The sequence below is a fragment of the Phodopus roborovskii genome, unplaced genomic scaffold (assembly GCF_943737965.1).
Source record: "Phodopus roborovskii unplaced genomic scaffold, PHOROB, whole genome shotgun sequence".
In the NCBI taxonomy this organism is placed as follows: Eukaryota; Metazoa; Chordata; class Mammalia; order Rodentia; family Cricetidae; genus Phodopus; species Phodopus roborovskii.
Window position 1 is genome coordinate 321,559 of NW_026125778.1, and position 18,693 is coordinate 340,251.

An 18,693-nucleotide genomic window follows, 5' to 3' on the forward strand; every position below is an offset into this window, starting at 1 on the left:
AGATCACCCACATTTATGCCTAGGATTATGCCCACGAGAGTGGAAAACAAAGGAAGAATTTAAAATCAAGCCTAAACTGATTGTGGACTCTGGGAACATACTAGATACTTCCCTTTACAGAGTCAAATGTTGACCATCAGAGAGGAGTTTGAAATATAAAGCATTGTTCAATGGGTGTTAGAGATTCTCTTCTGAAATGCCTCAGTTGATTGCTGGAAGGTTGTAAACAGGCCACACTGGCCAACCAATCCATCTTTCTCTGTCTATCCTGTCTGATTGCCCATTTCTACGAATGTTGTAGTACTCTACTCACCAAATAATTTTTTAAAAGATTATGCACTCTACTTAATAGCATATCCACAATACATTGTTGACAATGAAGGGAAAAAAGAAACATGATTCAATAACTCACACCTGTACACATAACAAAATTCCTAAAATGAACAAAGCAGATTGCCCTGGGAACTGGGGAAGATAAGTCTCCCAGTTATGTGAAATGACATTACCTCAGAGCTCAGGGCTCCCAGTTCCATGAGCAGGAAGGAAACAGATCCATGGCTCTATAGGAACCATTTCCCTTCTGCTCTATTACTTTCAGAGATTAAGCAAGCCACTCCCCTGTGGGCTAATACCCTGAGATAACAGCCATTGTGTTTGCTGCAGCTCCTGCTAACCTAATCTTGGTAGACTGGTGATGCAGGCACCGTCTGCCAGACTCCAGCAACCAGAGGCTCTCATACTTCCTACTGTCATGCTTGCATTTAGAAGGACCACTAGAATCCCCAGTACTGAGTTTCAGACACTTGGATGATGTTTGAATTCCTAGAGAAGAAATCACAAATGTGACAAATGACTTTGAGAAAAGACACCAGGCCCAGACAGTAAATAGGAATCCCTTTCTATGCCCAGTTTGTTTGTTTGTTTGTTTCTTTTTTCTTTCTTTTTTCTTTAATTCTAGAAACCCACAGGTTCAGGGGTAGTTCTTCTTGATTTAAGTCCCTTATATTTTCAGTTGGTCTCCAGCACCCAATTTGCACAAAGAATTTCAACAACACATCTCATTTCAAATTTAAGGTTAGAAGCATTCAACAACCCCCTCCCCCCATAGCCCATTTTCTGACCGATTCCTGGAGCTTTCTGGGCTCCTGACGATTTCCCACCATGTTGAAATGGGGAAGCATGCTCTCGATTACAAGCCGACTTTTCCAGTCATCCATTGTTTGACCTGCAATTTTATTCTTGACTCTCCAAGGCGTTTCCCAAACGACCTAGACACAGGGCTTAAGGAGACAAAAAGTATACTGTCTTTCAGATATGAAGATGAGACCATTGACCCCATGAATCACAGGCTTTCAACTTTGAAGGAAGGCTTGTGAAGGATCTTCCTCACTCATTTTCCTGTCTTTTTTCCCACCAAACCATTCTCATGGGCCACGTCCCCTCCCCCCACCCAGGAAAGAGGAATATGCCCCCTAAGGCAGTCGCCCAGGATAAAATGGTCATTCATGTCCACGAGATAGATAAACTGCACTTTAAAGCAGAAGAGAAGGTGGAGGAGGGGCTTGATGAGTTCAAAATCACACTGGCAATACAATTGGGCCAAATGAGTCCTAATTCTGGCTTTGATTTTGCGTGGGACTCAAGGAGGGCTCTCCCATTTTTGGAGATGTTTCACTTTAGTAAAAAGCATGGTGGCAGAATCAAAGGGATAGTTTAGAGCCTATGCAACTCTGGTCACATTAGTATCCAGCCAAGGGATCAGACCAATAGTTCCAAACACAACTGACACTGCAAAGAAGTAATGGATGCTGAAAGGGGCTCAGAAACCCTGGTGTATTTGTTGACAGGACACTAATGTGCTACTCCAGCACATCCTCCAGGCCGGATGCTAGACAGGTAAACCCAGGAAAACTGTTTTCTGTTTGCCACAAGCTACATGTGAAATAAGAAATATGTTAAGGTATTCAAATATAGGGTTATCTTTCCTTGCTGTAATCTTTCTTGCCTATATGGTACCAGACACTACAATCTTGATGTTAGGAATGTCAGAAAAGCACTTTTTCCCATTTTCCCACTGAGTGAAAACAACAACAACAACAAAAAAAACTTTGTTATGTTATATAAAACAAACATCAGAGGATTCTGTAAGATAGAGAGCATATAAATTGTCTAGGGACCTTGGGATCTGATGAGTAACACTGATGTGTTCCCTGGGATTTCTTTTGCTTCAAATATTCTACTAGATTTATAGCCAAAGAAACAAGCAACCTCAAGTGCCAATGGGCACAAACAAAATACTTCAACAAAGGCTTGCTTTTTCTAGGCACAGGATCAGAAAAAAAATCCTTCTGAGACTGAAACCCTTAAACCAAAACCATTTTATTCCAGCTAACTGCCAGAAAAGACATTGAGATACCATCCTATTCCGTGAGCAAAGATCAAGTAGAGAGCCTACTGTAACCCTACTTGACAGCAATGGGACACTTCTCCCAATCCCACTGGAGTGATAGCAGGACATGTCTAGTGAGGACTGGTATATATCATGCTTGCCTAGCACTAATAAGAGGCCCCAACCTCCTTTACATCAAAGAAGCTATCTAGTTTACTTGGACTTCTATATTACTAGGTAAAAGAAAGATGATATCTCCCTTTCCTGACAGACAAATCAAAACAGAAGATTTAAATAAAAAACAGTTTTAAGATATTAAAAACCCCAGATTTTAGAAAAAAGGCCTAAAGTTAAATGAAAATTATTATTAATTAGTGTGACACAGATGTTGCAATTACCTGACTAGAATTTTAACATAGCAGTAATTTAAATGCTTCCCCCAAGAAATACAATAATGCTTCTCAGGAAATTGAAATATTAGAACCAGAAACCACAATAACTTAGGTACCCATAGTGGATCGAACCAAAAGGGAATGGAGAGAATAGTTGATTTCTTGTACCCTTTATAGCTCAACTTCTGCAATGTGAAGACAAAGACTGGGATAGAAGGAAAAACAGACATACTACTAATTTCAATGATGGCAAATATTTGTTCAGAAGCCGTGGAGGTCACAAGAAAATAATACAATGATCCTCAAAAGTGGGATTATGTTTCAGATGTAGAAGGGGAATCTTGACAATTTTAGATAGAGGAAAACCAAGGAAATTTATCAACACTATGCTTCTACTAAGATAATACTTAAAGGAAGTTCTCCAAACAGAAAACAATTGAAGAAGAAATTCTGGTATTGCCAAAGAAGAAAGACAAATAGAAAGTTAAAAAAAAATATAGTTAAATAGGATAGATTTTATTCCATGCTTAAATTTCATAAATTTTGTTGATGGTTGAAATACCAATTATAATATTGTCTAATATAGTTTTTGATGGGAGATGTCATTCTGTATATGTTTCTCATACTGGTTAATAATAAAGCACTGTTGGCCAATAGGAAAGGAAGATAGGAGGGACTAGGAGACAAGGAGGAAAGAGGAAGTAGGAAGGAGAAGTCAAGATGGAGAGTCTGAAGAAAGCAGTATGCCGCCGGCTCCCTGGTAAGAGAAATACATAGATCAGCAGAAATGGGTTAATAATTAAGGCAGAGCTAGCCGATAAGAAACAAGTAACAGGGCCAACAGTATTGTACCAAATACAGAGTCTCTGTGTGTTATTTGGGGCTGGCGCGGTGGCGGAACAAGACTGCGGGCGGCGGCAAGAGAAAAAACCGTACGCCTTACAGTTTTAAATATATATGAAGGAAATATTTAACACAATGACATTAGAAACAGAAATAAAAGGTAGAGAGAAATGCAAGGTTTTCCTACCTCATTTGATACTAGTATATTTTAAGTTATGCACACATACACAGACAGTAGTACTGAGGGCAACTACCACAAAAAGACAGAGTAAAAACACTATAGATGAATAAAATGTTATTCTAAAAATTACTTAAGTAATGCATAGACAGATGGGAAAAAGAAAAATTGAAAAAAAAAAACTCATGGGGAACAGAAAGAAAACATGTAAGTAGGTATGAATGAACACTAATATCAGCAAATATATTAAACAATGATCTAAGACTTTGGCAAATAAGATAAAAAGAGATAACCTAATAACATAGTATTTTAAGATGTTTGCTCAAAGATAATTTACGGAGTTTCAAAGTGATGTTCTAGAAGTTGCTCATGTGGACATCCAGTTTTCTCAGATTGTTCTTTGAAAATGCTTTTTATCCAATGCATATTTTTGGCATTTTTGTCAAAAAGTCAGGTAATTGTAGTTGTGTGGATTGTTATCTAGGTCTTCAACTCTTTTTCATTTATCTATGTGTTTGTTTTAGTGCCAGTAACATGCTATTTTCATTATCACATCTCTGTAGAATAGTATGAAATCAGCAGGTATGGTGAAATCTTACACAGTAGTTTTTTTTTTTTTTTTCTGATGTTCAGGAATGGTTTGGTTATCCCAAGTCTTTTGTGCCTGTATGTGAAATTTTGGAATGTTTCTGTCTGTGAATAATGGCATTGGAAATTTGATTTAAGATGATTGCACTGAGCCAGTAGATTGCTCTTGATAAGATAGTTTTTCATATTATCTTTGATGTCATTTGATACCATAACACTTTGATCTCATGAGCATGGGGTGCCTTTCCATCTTTTAGTGTCAATTTCTTTCTTCAGTGTCTTGAAATTTCCATCAGAAAAGTCTTTAATATTTTGGGTGGCTACTGTGAATGGGACTGCTTCCCTTTCTTTTTCACTCTGTTTGTCATTGGTATATAGTTTGGCTGTTGATTTTTGTGTGTCAATTTTGTGTCTTGCACTTGCTCAAATTAATTATCTGTAAGAGTGTTTTTGTGGGGCTTTTGTGGTCTCATATATATATATATATATATATATATATATATATATATATATATCAATCATCTGCAAATAGGGATACCTTGATTTCTTTTCCCAGTTGTATCCCTTTTATTTCCTTCTCTTGTCATGCTGTTCTAACTATGACTTCAAGTACTATATTAATAGAGGGAGAGAGTGTGGGCACCATTGCCTTATTCCTGTTCTTAGTGGGAAATCTTTTGAGGTTTTCCTCCATTTAGCATGATGTTGGCAATAGGCTTGTTGTATCTAGGCTGTATTATACAGACTTATCTTTAAAGGATGTTGGGTTTTGCTCACATTTTTCATGTGTTTATTGAGATGATCATGTGGTTTCTGTCATTTTTCCATTTATATGATTAATCACTTATTGATATATGAATTTTGAACCATCTCTGAATTGATGGAATAAAGCAGGTTAATCGTGATGAATGGTCTTTTTTATGCAGTACTGAGTTCGGTTTGCCAGTATTGTGAAAAATTTTGCATCTTTGTTTATCAGGAAAATTAGCCTATAATTTTGTTTTATTTTTGTGTGGTGACTTCATTGCATTTGGGAATCATCTGGGAAATGCTGCTTTTGTTAAAGTAAAAAAGAAAAGAGGAAGCCTCCTTTTTTTCTATTTTATGGGATAATTCAAGTGATCCTTTAAAATTGTGGTAGAATTTGATGAATCCATCTGGTTCTTAACTATATTTTTTGGTTGGGAGGCTTTTTACTACTGCTTCATTCACATCACTGTTTATAGATGTTTAAATTGTTTATTTAGTTTTAGTTTAATTTTGGTATGTCAAAAGACATCTTTATTAGTTCCCTCATTCTAGGCTCAGGGAATATCATGGAAGAGGCAGAAATAATATACAACCCAGAGGATGGAGAAAGGTAATATGAAAGCTATCTTTTAGATATCACATGATTACAAAACTCTTGAACACATAGCAGCTATTGTTATATACACAAGAGCCAGGCTGCTTAAAGCCTCCTGAGGACTGGGTACTGTGTGCAGGGGACCCCATCACTGCAGATCAGCCAATCCAGAGACTTCCTGTGCCCTAGTCCCACCTCCAACCACCGGAGAAGGTAAGCCTGGTCCTGTTTCTGGTCTGCCTTCCAGGGCCCTGCTTGGAGCTTCCTGAGGCCTGGGGCCTGTGCATGCACAGGGGAGCCCATCCAGGCAGACAATCCCATCTAGAATCTGCCAGCATCCTGGTCCTGCCTTCACCCATGGGAGGAAATCACTTTGCAGTGCCCTGCTATGAGCTTCCAGCAGACTGGGGACTGTGCACTGGTGGACCAGCCCATCCGGAGTATGCCTGCATCATAGTCTCACCTCCACCCATAGGACAGAGTAAATATGGGCCTGACTTCTGGGGCCCTGCTTGGAGCCTCCTGAGGCCTGGGGACAGCATAGCAGGTAACCTTCCCCAGCAGATCAGTTCATCCAGAGTTTGCCAGCACCCTAGTCCCACCACCACCCACAAGAGGAAGAGAGCCATTGGAGTATTGGATTTACTTGCACCCACCAGCAGAGAACCTTGTTCCTATACCCACAAGGAAAAGGAGAGACCCCATTGGAATGCACTGGAAGAAGGGATGGGTAGACGACAGTATAAGAACACAGTCAACAACCAGAGTCTAGGGACTCCACATCAGTAAGACCTGAACATCCCAATACAGATGAAGCAGAAGAAAAAGTCTCTAAAAAAAACTTCATGAAGATGATAGAGAACCTACAAGCTGAAATAAGAAAATCCTTTAAAGAACTGGAAGAAAAGACAAACCAAAAATTGCAAGAAACACTTCAAATAGTGCAAGGTTTGAAAGCTGAAATAGAGACAATAAATTAAAAACACAATCTGAGAGAATGCTGGAAATAGAAAAGCTGGGTAAATGATCAGGAACTACAGATGCAGCATAACCAACAGAATACAAGGGATCGAAGAGAGAAACTCAGGTGCTGAAGATACACGAGAAACAGATTCATCGACCAAAGAAAATCATAAGTCCAACAAATCACTAACACAAAATATGCAGGAAATATGGGACACTGTGAAAAGGCTAAACCCAACAATAACATATATAGAAGAAGGTGAAGAAACCCAACTCAAGGTGCAGAAAAAATATTCAACAAAATCATAGAAGAAAACTTTCCCATCCTAAAGAAAGACATGCCAAAGAAAGTAAAAGAAGCTTATAGAACACCAGATAGAGTGGACCACAAAATAATAATCAAAGCAACAAACGTACAGAATAAAGAAAGAATATTAAGAGCAGCAAAGGAAAAAGGCCAAGTGACATAGAAAGGAAAGCCTATCAGAATTACACCCGACTTCTCCATGGAAACTCTGAAAGCCAGAAGATTCTACCAACACAAAGAGACCATGGATGCCAGCCCAGACTACTGTAGCCAGAAAAGCTTTCAACCACTATAGATGGATAAACCAAGGTATTTCATGACAAAACCAGATTTAAACAATATTTATCAACTAATCCAGCCTTACAGAAAGTTTTGGGAAGAAAACTACAAATCAAGGAAGTTAACTAAACCCTCAAAAACATAGGCAATAGCCATAAGAAGAATGGGGGAAAATTTACCACCACCACCACCAAATCCAAAACAAACAAGAATTAACAATCAATGGTCATTAATATCCCTCAATATTAATGATCATAACTTGCCTATAAAAAGACACAGGCTAACAGACTGGCTACAAAGACAGAATCTATCCTTCTGAATACAATAAACACACCTCAATTTTAAAGAAAGATGTTACCTCAGAGTTAAGGGTTGGGGAAACATTTTCCAATCAAATGGATTGGAAGCCAGTGTAGCAATCCTAACTTCTAACAAATTAGACTTTCAATTAAAATCATTCAAAAGAGATGAAGAAGGTCATTTCTTATTCATCGCAGGAGAAATCCACCAAGATGAAGTCTCAATTATGAACATCTATGCCCCAAATACAAAGGCACCCCTGTTCATAAAAGAAACATTACTAAAACTCAAAGCTTAAACTTAAAACATCACATACTTATAGTGGGAGATTTCAACATCCCATTCTCAACACTAGACAGGTCGACCAGACAGAAAGTTAACAAAGGAACTCTCAGAAGTTATGTCCCAATTGAGTTTAACACACATTTATAGAACATTCCATCCAAACATAAAAAAATGTACCCACTTCTCAGTGCCACATGGAACCTTCTCTAAAATTAACTATACACTTGGCAATATAGAAAACCTCAAAAGATACAACCAAGTTGGAATAACTCCTATATTTTATCAGACTACCATGCTTTCAAGTTAAAATTCAACAACAACACAAATTGCAGAAACCCTACAAACTCATGGGAATTGAACAATGTGCAATTGCACCATTCCCTGGTAAAGGAAGGAATAAAGAAAGAAATTAAAGATTTCCTAGAATTCAATGAGAATGAAGACACAACATACCCAAACTTATGGGACACTTTGAAAGCAGTGCTAAGAGGAAAGTTCATAGCACTAAGTGTCCACATGAAGAACCTGGAGAACAGTCACACTAGAGAATTAACAGCACAACTGAAAGCTCTAGAACAACAACAAAACGAAAAGCAAACTCACCTGGACTCACCCGGGAAGAGTATACACTAGGAGATAATCAAATTAAGGGCAGAAATCAATGAAGTAGAAACTAGGAAAGCAAAACAAAGAATCAGTGTAACAAAGGATTGGTTCACCGAGAAAATCAAGAAACCTTCATCCAAATTAACCAAAAGTCAGAGAGAGAATGTGCAAATTAACAAAATCAGAAATGAAAAGGGGGACATAACAACAGACACTGAGTAAATCCAGAGCATCTTCAGGTTATACTTTGAAAACCTGTACTCCACAAGAAAACAAAACAAAACAACTACAAAACAAAAACAAAACCACATGATCATCTCACTAGATGCTGAAAAATCCTTTGACAAAAACCAACACCCCTTCATGATAAAGGTCTTAGAGAGAACGGGGATAACAGGAACATACCTAAACATAATAAATGCAATATACAGTAAACCAACAACCAACATCAAAAATAAATGGAGAACAATTCAATGTGATTCCTCTAAAATCAGGAACAAGACAAGACTGTCCACTCTCTCCATATCTCCTCAGTATTGTACTTGAAGTTCTAGCTAGAGCAATAAGACAACAAAAGGAGATCAAGGGGATACAAGATGGAAAGGAAGAAGTCCAACTTTCACTATTTGCAGGTGATGATAGTTGACATAGTGACCTGCCCGAAAACCAGGGAACTCTTACAGCTGATAAACACCTTCAGCAAAGTAGCAGGATACAAGATTAACTAAAGAAACAAAAACAACCCAGATGCAGATGGAGAGGACAAGACCAGGTTGCAGAAACACATAGAGACAGCTGACCTGAACAAGGAGGAGCTAACAGGCCACCAGACTAATAGCTGGGAATCCAGCATGGGACTGACTCAGGCCCCCCTGAATATGGGTCTCAGCCAGAAGGACTGAGCAGTCTAAGGGACCTCAGACAATGGAGCCAGGATGTATCCCTGGTGCACAAAAGGACCTTGCGAACACATCCCCCATGAGGGATAACTGCCTTAACCTGGAGACAGGAGAGAAGCCCTAGTCTCTACTTCACATGACCTGTCAGATCTACATGACCCCAACTGGATGCATTGCCCTACATATGGAATTGGGGTGGGGGATGGGAGGGAAGGGTGGTTACGGTGCATGTGAGAGGGCAGAGTGGGTAAAAGTGAGGGAGGGAGGGAGAGGGAACTGGGATTGACATGTAAAATAATAAAGTAAAAAACAAACAAACAACAAACAAAACACCCCAGTATCCCTCCTATATACAGATGATAAAGGACTTGAGAAAGAAATCAGAGAAACATCACCCTTTACAATAGCTACAGACAACATAAAATATCTTGGGGTAATGCTAACTAACAAGTGAAAGACCTATATAATAAGAAAGAAATTAAAAAAGATACCAGAACATGGAAAGATCTCCCATGCCCTTGGATAGGTAGGATCAACATAGTAAAAATGGCAATCTTGCCAAAAGCAATCTACAGATTCACTGCAATCCCCATCAAAATCCCAATGCAATTCTTCACAGACCTTGAAAGAACTATACTCAACGCTTTATGGAAAAACAAAAGACCCAGGGCAAACAAAACAACAACCCTTGACAATAAAGGAACTTCACAGGCATCATCATCCTTGACTTCAAGCTCTATTATAGTCCTGAAAACAGCTTGGTATTGTTGCACAATTAGACAGTTAGACCAATAGAATTGAATTGAAAACCCTGATATTAACCAACACTCCTATGAACACCTGATTTTTGACAAAGAAGCTAAAATTATACAATGGAAAAAAGAAAGAATCTTCAACAAATGGTGCCGGCATAACTGGTTGCTCACTTGTAGAAGACTGCAGATAGAATCCTATGTATTGCCATGCACAAAACTTAAGTCCAAAAGGATCAAAGACCTCAAGATAAATCCAGCCACACTGAACCTCTTAGAAGAGAAAGTGGGAAGTACCCTTGAACAAATTGGTACAGGAGACCACTTCCTGAACAAAACACCAGTAGCACAGACACTGAGATCAGCAATTAATAACTGGAACCTCCTGAAATTGAAAAGTTTGTGTAAGGCAAAGAACACACCCATCAAGACAAAATGGCAGCCCACAAAATGGGAAAAGATATTCACCAACCCCACCTTTTAATTGGATTATTTGGCATGGGTGACTAACTTCTTTAGTTCTTTGTATATTTTGGAAATCATCCCTTTGTCAGATGTGGGGTTGGTGAAGATCCTGAGTGAGGTAACCCATTCACAAAATGACAAACATATATGGATTTTAGACATAGAGCAAAGGATTACCACCCTATAATCCACACCGCCAGAAAAGCTAGGAAACAAGGAGGACCCTAAGAGAGACATACATGGTCCCCTGAAAAAGGGAAAGGACAATATCTCCTGAGCGAATTGGAAGAATGTCTGGAGGGGAGTAGGAGTTAGTAGAAAGAGAAGGGGAGAAAAGGAGGGGAGAGGAAAACATGAGGAAACAGGAAGATTGAGTCATAGAAAGAATATAGGAGAGCAAGAAAAGAGATACCATTAATGATGGAACCATTATAGGTTTAAAGACTGTTCTGGCACTATGGAAATATCCAGAGACCTACAAGGATGACCTCAAATAACAATCTAAGCAATAGTGGAGAGGCTACCTGAAATTCTCTTCCCCAATAATGAGACTGATATGCCATTATATGCCATCCTAGAACTTTCATCCAGTAGCTGATTAAAAGAAGCAGACACCCACAGCTAGACACTGAGTTGAACTCCTGGAATCCATTGCAGAGAGGGAGAAGTGATGAGCAAAGGGGTCAAGACCATGCTGGGGAATCCCACAGAGACAGCTGACCTGAACAAGGGGGAGCTCATGGACCCCAGAATGCTAGCTGGGAAACCAGCATAGGACTAACACAGACTCTGTGTCTTTTAGGAGGACTGGGCAGTTTATGGTGTCTCTGGTAGTGGATCAGTATTTATCCCTAGTATAAGAATCCACATAGAGGGATACTTTCTCAGCCTGGGCACATAGCAGAGGGCCTGGGCCCTGCTCCAAATGATATGACAGACTTTGAAGACTCCCCCATGGAAGTCCTCACCCTCTCTGGGGAGCAGAAAGGAGATGGGATGCAGGTAGGAAGGGGGGTAGGGGAGGAGGGGAGGGTAAGGGAAGTGGGATTGACATGTAAAACAAGCTTTTTTTCAAATTTAAATAAAATTATTATCATAAAAAAGATCAGCCCAGGTCAAATTTTGGCATAGATTGGGGCAGTTGATCTACAAACACATGCCATATGGAGGAGGTACTAGAAGTTTATAGTTGTTGGGGGAGGAAGAACCACTCTTCTTTTTTGAGGACATGACCACTGATATGCTACTCATGCTCAAGTAGAAGACACCAGATTCATCCACAAATAGGCAGCACTAAAATCAGCCATTGGGAAGGGAACACATTGGGAGAATATGATGGGAAGTTGAAAAAGGGAAATTGGAAATGGATATGATCATATTTATTACATACATGTATGAAAGTTTAAAGAATAAAGAAAAACTATTATCAAAAGAAATAAATTATGCAAACATGAATCTAAATGATATCAAGACTATTTCAGTAATATTACATAAGATCGACTTTAGAGCAAAGAAAATATTTGTGGATCAAGAAAGACATTACATAGGTAAAGGCATCAATACTCTAAAAAGATATAACTAAGCTGAAAAATATAGGATATAATAGTGAACTAAAAAATGACCTACAAAAATTTAAAAGCATTGAAATAATAAATGACATTTTCTGTGACTATAATGGAATCAAATTATAAAATAATAGAAAAAGATGAAAAAAATTCAAAACACAGAAACAAAAGCTCTAGCTTTGAAAATCGTGTCAGCATTCTGAAGAAAATATGTTGACTATGAATAGGAATGAAAATGATTCCACAATATATCAAAATTTGTGGAGCATGAGTAAAGTTGTCCTAAGACAGATTCATAGCATTAATGCTTACATTAGAAGTAAGAAGATAATTTAAGCACTCACTCAAAACACTTTGAAAAAGATAATTGAAACGCGAAACAAGCAGAAAGAAACAGAAGAGTTCAAATAAATGACACCGAAAACAAAAGCAATAGAGAGAAACCCAATGGAAAAAGGTATATTGAATCTAAAAACTAAAAATTACAATGAATGAAAAAGGAATTATTGTTTCACACACTATAGATGAGAAAGACACCATTATACATATTAAATTTGGAATTTTTAAAGAAATGGAGCAATTTTCCTAAAACACAAATGTCCAAACTACCCAGTATTAAAAACTGTTATTGTAATTTTGAAAAAAGGAGTCAAAATTGTTAAAACTCCCCATGCGAAAGTGTGAAGGGCTGAATTGTGCCTTAGTTGTAGAGAGCTTGTCTAACATCTTTGACCTCACCCCACTCCCAATCTGGCAAAAGGAATGCTCTAGGATCAGATAGTTTGAATTTTGTTTGGTGTGATATTAAATTCTGTTTGCTAGCTTTTTATTGAGAATGTTTTTAATCATGTTCGTCAGGAAGATCAGCTAGTATTTTCTGTGCGGTATTGAAAGGAGCTAGTACTACCTCTATATGAGCATGACCTCTTGCAGGGAACACTTTCTCACACTGAAGACACATACTATCCAGACAGAAAATTATAGAACAATGTATTCAAAGAAATTCTAAACAATATTTTAGCCACTTACAAAAGGAAATACACAAACACACAACTGTGTTTGCTCCGGGCATATAATGATGGTTCAATATTCACCAGTTTATCTGTTTTATCTACTATAGTAACAGGTAAACTATAAAAATCATAATATATGACCAATATTTTGAATGCTCTAAGTAGTGTTGTATGGAGATGAATTTCTGTCTTTGGAAAAAATTAAGGATGTCAGATTCTGGGGAGGATGTGGAGGAAATACATTACTCATCCATGGCTGGTGAGTATTTCAAATTGTACACCTGCTCCAGAAATTGGGCAGCTTCTTAAGAACAAAAAGCACACACATATAAATACTCGCTAACTGTTACTTAGAGTTCAGCCTCTAGATCCAGGACACATTGATTCCTTACATTGCCTCCGAGACATTTCTTCAAGGCATTCTTGCTTCAAGCAGTTTATAGATGTCTGTTTCATCCTTCCTACTTTAAACAAGTCAACACGGTCTCCCCTTCAACCTTTCCTGGGTGTTTTTAGGAATCAAGTCTTAACTGGGATAGTGACCACACATTAGGGTCAAAATGGTGTGTTATATACTGTACTCTGTGCATGCAAATGAAGGAGGCAAGAAAGACCACCATTACTGCAGAGGCAGCCATTAGTTCTGGGCAACACAGGCTCAGCATTTTCAGTCTGCAGAGGATAGAGACTCAGTTATTTCAGGGCTAGCTAGCAACACAAAACCTAAGGACATCATATTAAGCTACTAATTCACTCGACTCTAAAGGAAAAAAAAATGTAAAAACAAAAGCAAAATGAAAACCGAACAATATCTCCAAAGGCTGACTGTTGTTCTTTTGCTGCAGGTATTGCCTATGAAACACAACCACGAGACTCAGCGCCCTTTAAAAGACACCACTCTATTGATTTCATACTCTGCCGGTTTATGTTCTCCAAATTCGACACAAAGGGGATAAGTTAGGTTGGGGGCAGTAATTGGAGCTTTCTCAACAAAGGGCTCAATCTGTGTCCTGAAGTGGCAGCCTACACCTTCACCACCACAATTACAATGTTTGGGTACTGGCTGGGCCAGGACTGAGGAGCAAGAGGGGGAAGAGCTTGTTGGCTGGCTGTGTATGCAGTAGAAGGCTGAGACCCCTGTTCTATAGATTTCCAACATGGATGGTAGAAAGGAGTAGAGAGCTGAGGACTGGAAGAAAATGCTTCCCAAGACTCAGGCCATCCTGGTCCAAAGGACACTGGTTAACCATTACTAATCATTACCTGCATTAACAATCTAAGATACAGAAAAATAGAATATCTTAGTCCAGAGAACTAGATCTGGAAAATACGGAACGGAGCCAGACTTGCACAGAAAGAGCTCACTGTTTAGGGGTTCTCTCTGTGTTCCCCTGGTCCTTGGTAGGAAGTAATTTGTCTGATATTCTGGTCCTCTTCCAGAGAGGAGTCAAGTCTTTGATTTGTCAGTAGCTCTAGAGCAATGGTTCTCAACCTTCCTAATGCTGTGACCCTGTTACACAGTTCCTCATCTTGGGGTGATCCCCAACCATAATGTTAGTTTCATTGCTACTGCTATTAATTGCTATTTAAATATCTGATAGGCAGGATATCTGATATTTGACTCCTGTGAAAAGGAGATCCTCAGGTGAGAACCACTGCCCTTGAGTGTTCATGCCTACATGAAATATTTGCTAAATGAGTCTACAGGGTGTACTTAACCGTATAATGCAAACTTCCCTAGAACCTTAGTTACTTGGTCAAGAGCTTCAGTGATTTTGTGTACTGGAGCCCAAGTGGAGTTTAGTAATGCATAATGTTATTCAATGTTTCTGTGCATTTGGTGGGGCTGTTTTGACACAATGCAAGACCTGCAAAGCATATAACTAGTTTTGGCCTAATAAATGTATTAATATTGAAGCATGTTACTTTCCAACTTGAATAGTTTAATTAAAAAAAATAACTACACGTGGGCCTGGGGTGTGGCTTAGTTGGTAGAATTCCTACCTAGTGTACACTAAGTCCTAGGTGGAATTTGATCCCTAGCATTGCATACAACAGATATAATACATATAACCTGTAATCCTGGTATTTGGAAGGTGGAGGACCAGAAGCTTAAGGACATCCTTGGATACATAGCTAGTTTGAGGCTAGTCTAGCATTCATACAACCTGGTCTCACAAACAAACCAAGAAATAAACAAATAAAAGATTAAAAATCCAAAGCTAATGCCAAGAAATGGGAAGACTCCTACACTGTTTTTGGATATGTAAAAGAGTGCAGCTGTTATAAGAAGCAGTTAAGTACAGAGCAGTGATACAGTGCAAAAATTCTACTCAAGACTATAAACCTTGAAAACCAGTTCCTAGTGGTACTATGCATAATAGTCCCAAATATCCACTGAGGCGTGTATGGATAGACAAATTTAAAGTATCTACCTATAGCAATATTACTCAGTATTAGAAAAGAAAGGATTGACAAGCATTACTACATGGAAGTACCTTGTAAGCATTGTGCCAAATGAAAGGACCATGTGGTTTACAATTCTATTTTTGTTTTCATTTTATTTTTTTTTAATTTGAGATTATAATGTAATTTACTTCTTATCTTTCCTCCCTCTAAATCCTCCCACATATTCCTCCTTTCTCTCAAGTCCATGGCCTTGTTTTTCACTGAATGTTTTACCCAAACACACACACACACACACACACACACACACACACTCACACTCACTCATTCACACACATTTTGAAACATATAGATATGATCTGCTTAGTCTGCATACTGTTACTTGTATTTATATATTTTAGGGATGACTGTTTTACCACTTTTTAAAAGATTTATTCATTTTTATTTTTTGTTTGTGTGTGTTGCCTGCATATATGTGCATCACATGCATGCCTGATGCCTGCACAGCCAGAATAGGGCATCGGGGCCCATAGAATCAGATTCACAAGTGATTATGAATACATGTGGGTGCTCTGCAAGGCCCTCTGCTAGAATAGCAAGTGCTATTAACTTCTGAGTCATCTCTCCAGCCCACTATGATTCTAGTTATATGAAATATCCAAAACAGGCAAATACATAAACAAGCAAGGTTTGCCTGTAGCTAGGATTCTGGGAAAATGTGAACAGATTGCTGACAAGTACTGGGTTTCTTCTGAGGGTTATGAAACTATTCAGGAATTAATTGTGGGGATGATTGCCCATCTCTGTGAACACACTAAAATAGAATTATATACTTTCAATGTATAAATTTATGATGTATGAATTATGTCCTAATAAAGTTGCTTTTATCAAGTTCAAATTGTTTTCACTCCTTACTTCACTTCAGGTTTGTAGAAGGCTGTCTTTTGTAAAGAAAGGATTAAGCAACATCTTTTAAGATTTTTGAAGGAAATGAATGTTTATAACACCCACATTAAGCAAGATCGACTCCTTTTGAAACTGAACACCACCATGCATTTGCTCAGTCTTTAGTTATTGAGGAAGCAGTGTTTAGAAGCTCTTCCTTAGTGGCCTGTGTGATCCCAGAGTGACTTTCAAAGCTGAGGCAAGATGCTAGCAAGCACCCATCACTGCTACTTTAGACAGTGCTACTGCTATTTCACAGGAATTTGCAATGTCCCAATATTGGCTTTTGGGATTTCTTCATGCTATCTGAATTTTAAAAAATGCATACTTCTTTGGTATGAAGTTCTACTCAGTAATATATCAGGTCATGACCGAAGCCTCTCAGCAAATACAATTGCCCCATAGTCCCATCCATTGGGCTTAGCCTAAAGAAATCTGCCACAATAAGCCAGACATTGAACGAAACACCAAGTTCATTGACAGCAAGTTGCTTCTCCACCTGGCCATGATAGGAAAACTTACTTGACTCTAAAACTAATCAACACACGGTGACCACTCATCATGGCAAGCAGAGAGCAGAGTTTTCTGGAACACATGAAGAGCAAGAAACAAGGCAGACCTATGTTAAACAAGAAATGGCAAAACTGACCTTGTTACCCTCTCCACTGCAGCAGACCTAGTCTTCAAGGAAATGCAAGGTGGAGGTTTTCTAAGACCTCACTTCTTTAAAAATGGAGGCAGTCATCTACTACATTCTTCTATCATGCACTTTGGGTTATGTAATAGTTCTTGAATTAGAACTGGTAATCCAAACTGTAGGGCCTATGCATGAGCTTGTTTCCTTTGCAACACATATTCACTCAATTTATCTTTTTAGCTTTTCCATACCTGGTTACCAAACTCGAGGTTGTATTTGAGGGTTTTAGGAAACCATTTCAGACTTTTCTGTATTCTGTGCCACTAATAAACCCAGAGAAGTAGATGGGCATAGACACATTAGCATGCATGCATTCTCTGCTTGGGGAAAGAGCCCTTCTTCAGGCTTCTCAATGATGATGAATATCTGACCCTTCTAATTGCCCATGTAGGTGGGCTTGATGCTCAGTTGGCGATCAGGTAGTTCTCAGCTGACCAATAAAGGAAACAGAAGCATGAACTTGTGGCTGGTCTAGTCTTTTTGCCCTTTATTTACCAATCAGCTATGGTGCCAGAGGCTTGAAACACATTTTTCCCTCCTGGAAACGGTTTTCTAATAGTATTTCCATGAACATGAAAGGAGAAAAGCTTTGGAAATTGTTTGGTTTCATACAGATTTCAGTAGGCAATCACCCCTGACTGTTGAAACTGTTTATAGACACGTCACACTGGAGCTCAGATGCTAGTCAAAACATCAAGCAAAGACAAGCATATCAGCTTGTTAACACATTGAACATGGGCCTTGGAGCCAAGAGACTGGGTTCCACTCATTTTCAAGTCACTTGACATTTTTGAGTCTTGAATTCCTCACCTGCAAAATGGGGATGATTATCTTTGCTTTCTCTATTCCCATGGTAGTGTGCGGGCACAAGACCTTCTTTAAATCTGAAAGCTCTGCTTGGGCAGAGAGGTGCTGTGCTCAGGGGAAGGACAGTCCATTTCTGTAATATTTTAATAGGAACTAGCAGCTGAGCTAAATGGGCTGGATCTCATATTGTCCTCCCATACTTTATAGTAAAACTTAATGTAAATCTTAATATTGGAAGTAAAAATCAGAGATTATAATCCACAACATCCTCTCTTTTTGTACAGATAAGGGCCCTAACACAGAAACCTATCTGGGACCATGTGCACAGTGACTGTTGCCTTTATCACATTCACTGAATCCTAAGTCAGGACCCAGTGTCATCAGGTTTTAACTGAAGATAAACACTAAGGGTAGCACTTGCTTCTTCCTTCTGAAAGGCCCTGAACATGAATCCACAAGGCAACCTCCCAAGCTGTCCAGTGCCTTCTGGTTTCATAGAGTTTGCAATTTGTATACTAATGAGGTTTTTCAGCAGGCACCATTACTACATTGGTGACTGGATTTCCTCTGTGGTCATCTACCTCTTATGTTTTCCCAGACAGACTACACAGACTTCCTTTCAGAGCCTGCTGATAGGAACCTAGACTAATTTCATATTCCCAGTCAACA

The 18,693-nt window shown here is 38.7% G+C and overlaps 1 protein-coding gene across 5 annotated transcripts in view; it reads right to left on the minus strand.

The window, feature by feature from the left end:
• Mamld1 (mastermind like domain containing 1) overlaps positions 1-18,693 on the minus strand; it is a 133,813-nt gene that overhangs the window by 63,878 nt on the left and 51,242 nt on the right. For 4 of the 5 annotated variants that reach the window (XM_051178628.1, XM_051178629.1, XM_051178630.1 and 1 more), the window contains one exon: positions 1,122-1,280. The exons of the other annotated variant lie outside the window; for it this stretch is intronic. In XM_051178628.1, coding sequence (XP_051034585.1) covers positions 1,122-1,217 — 96 coding nt within the window. In that variant the 5' untranslated portion in view covers positions 1,218-1,280. The remainder of the gene's footprint in view (positions 1-1,121; positions 1,281-18,693) is intronic. 5 annotated transcript variants of the gene reach the window in all.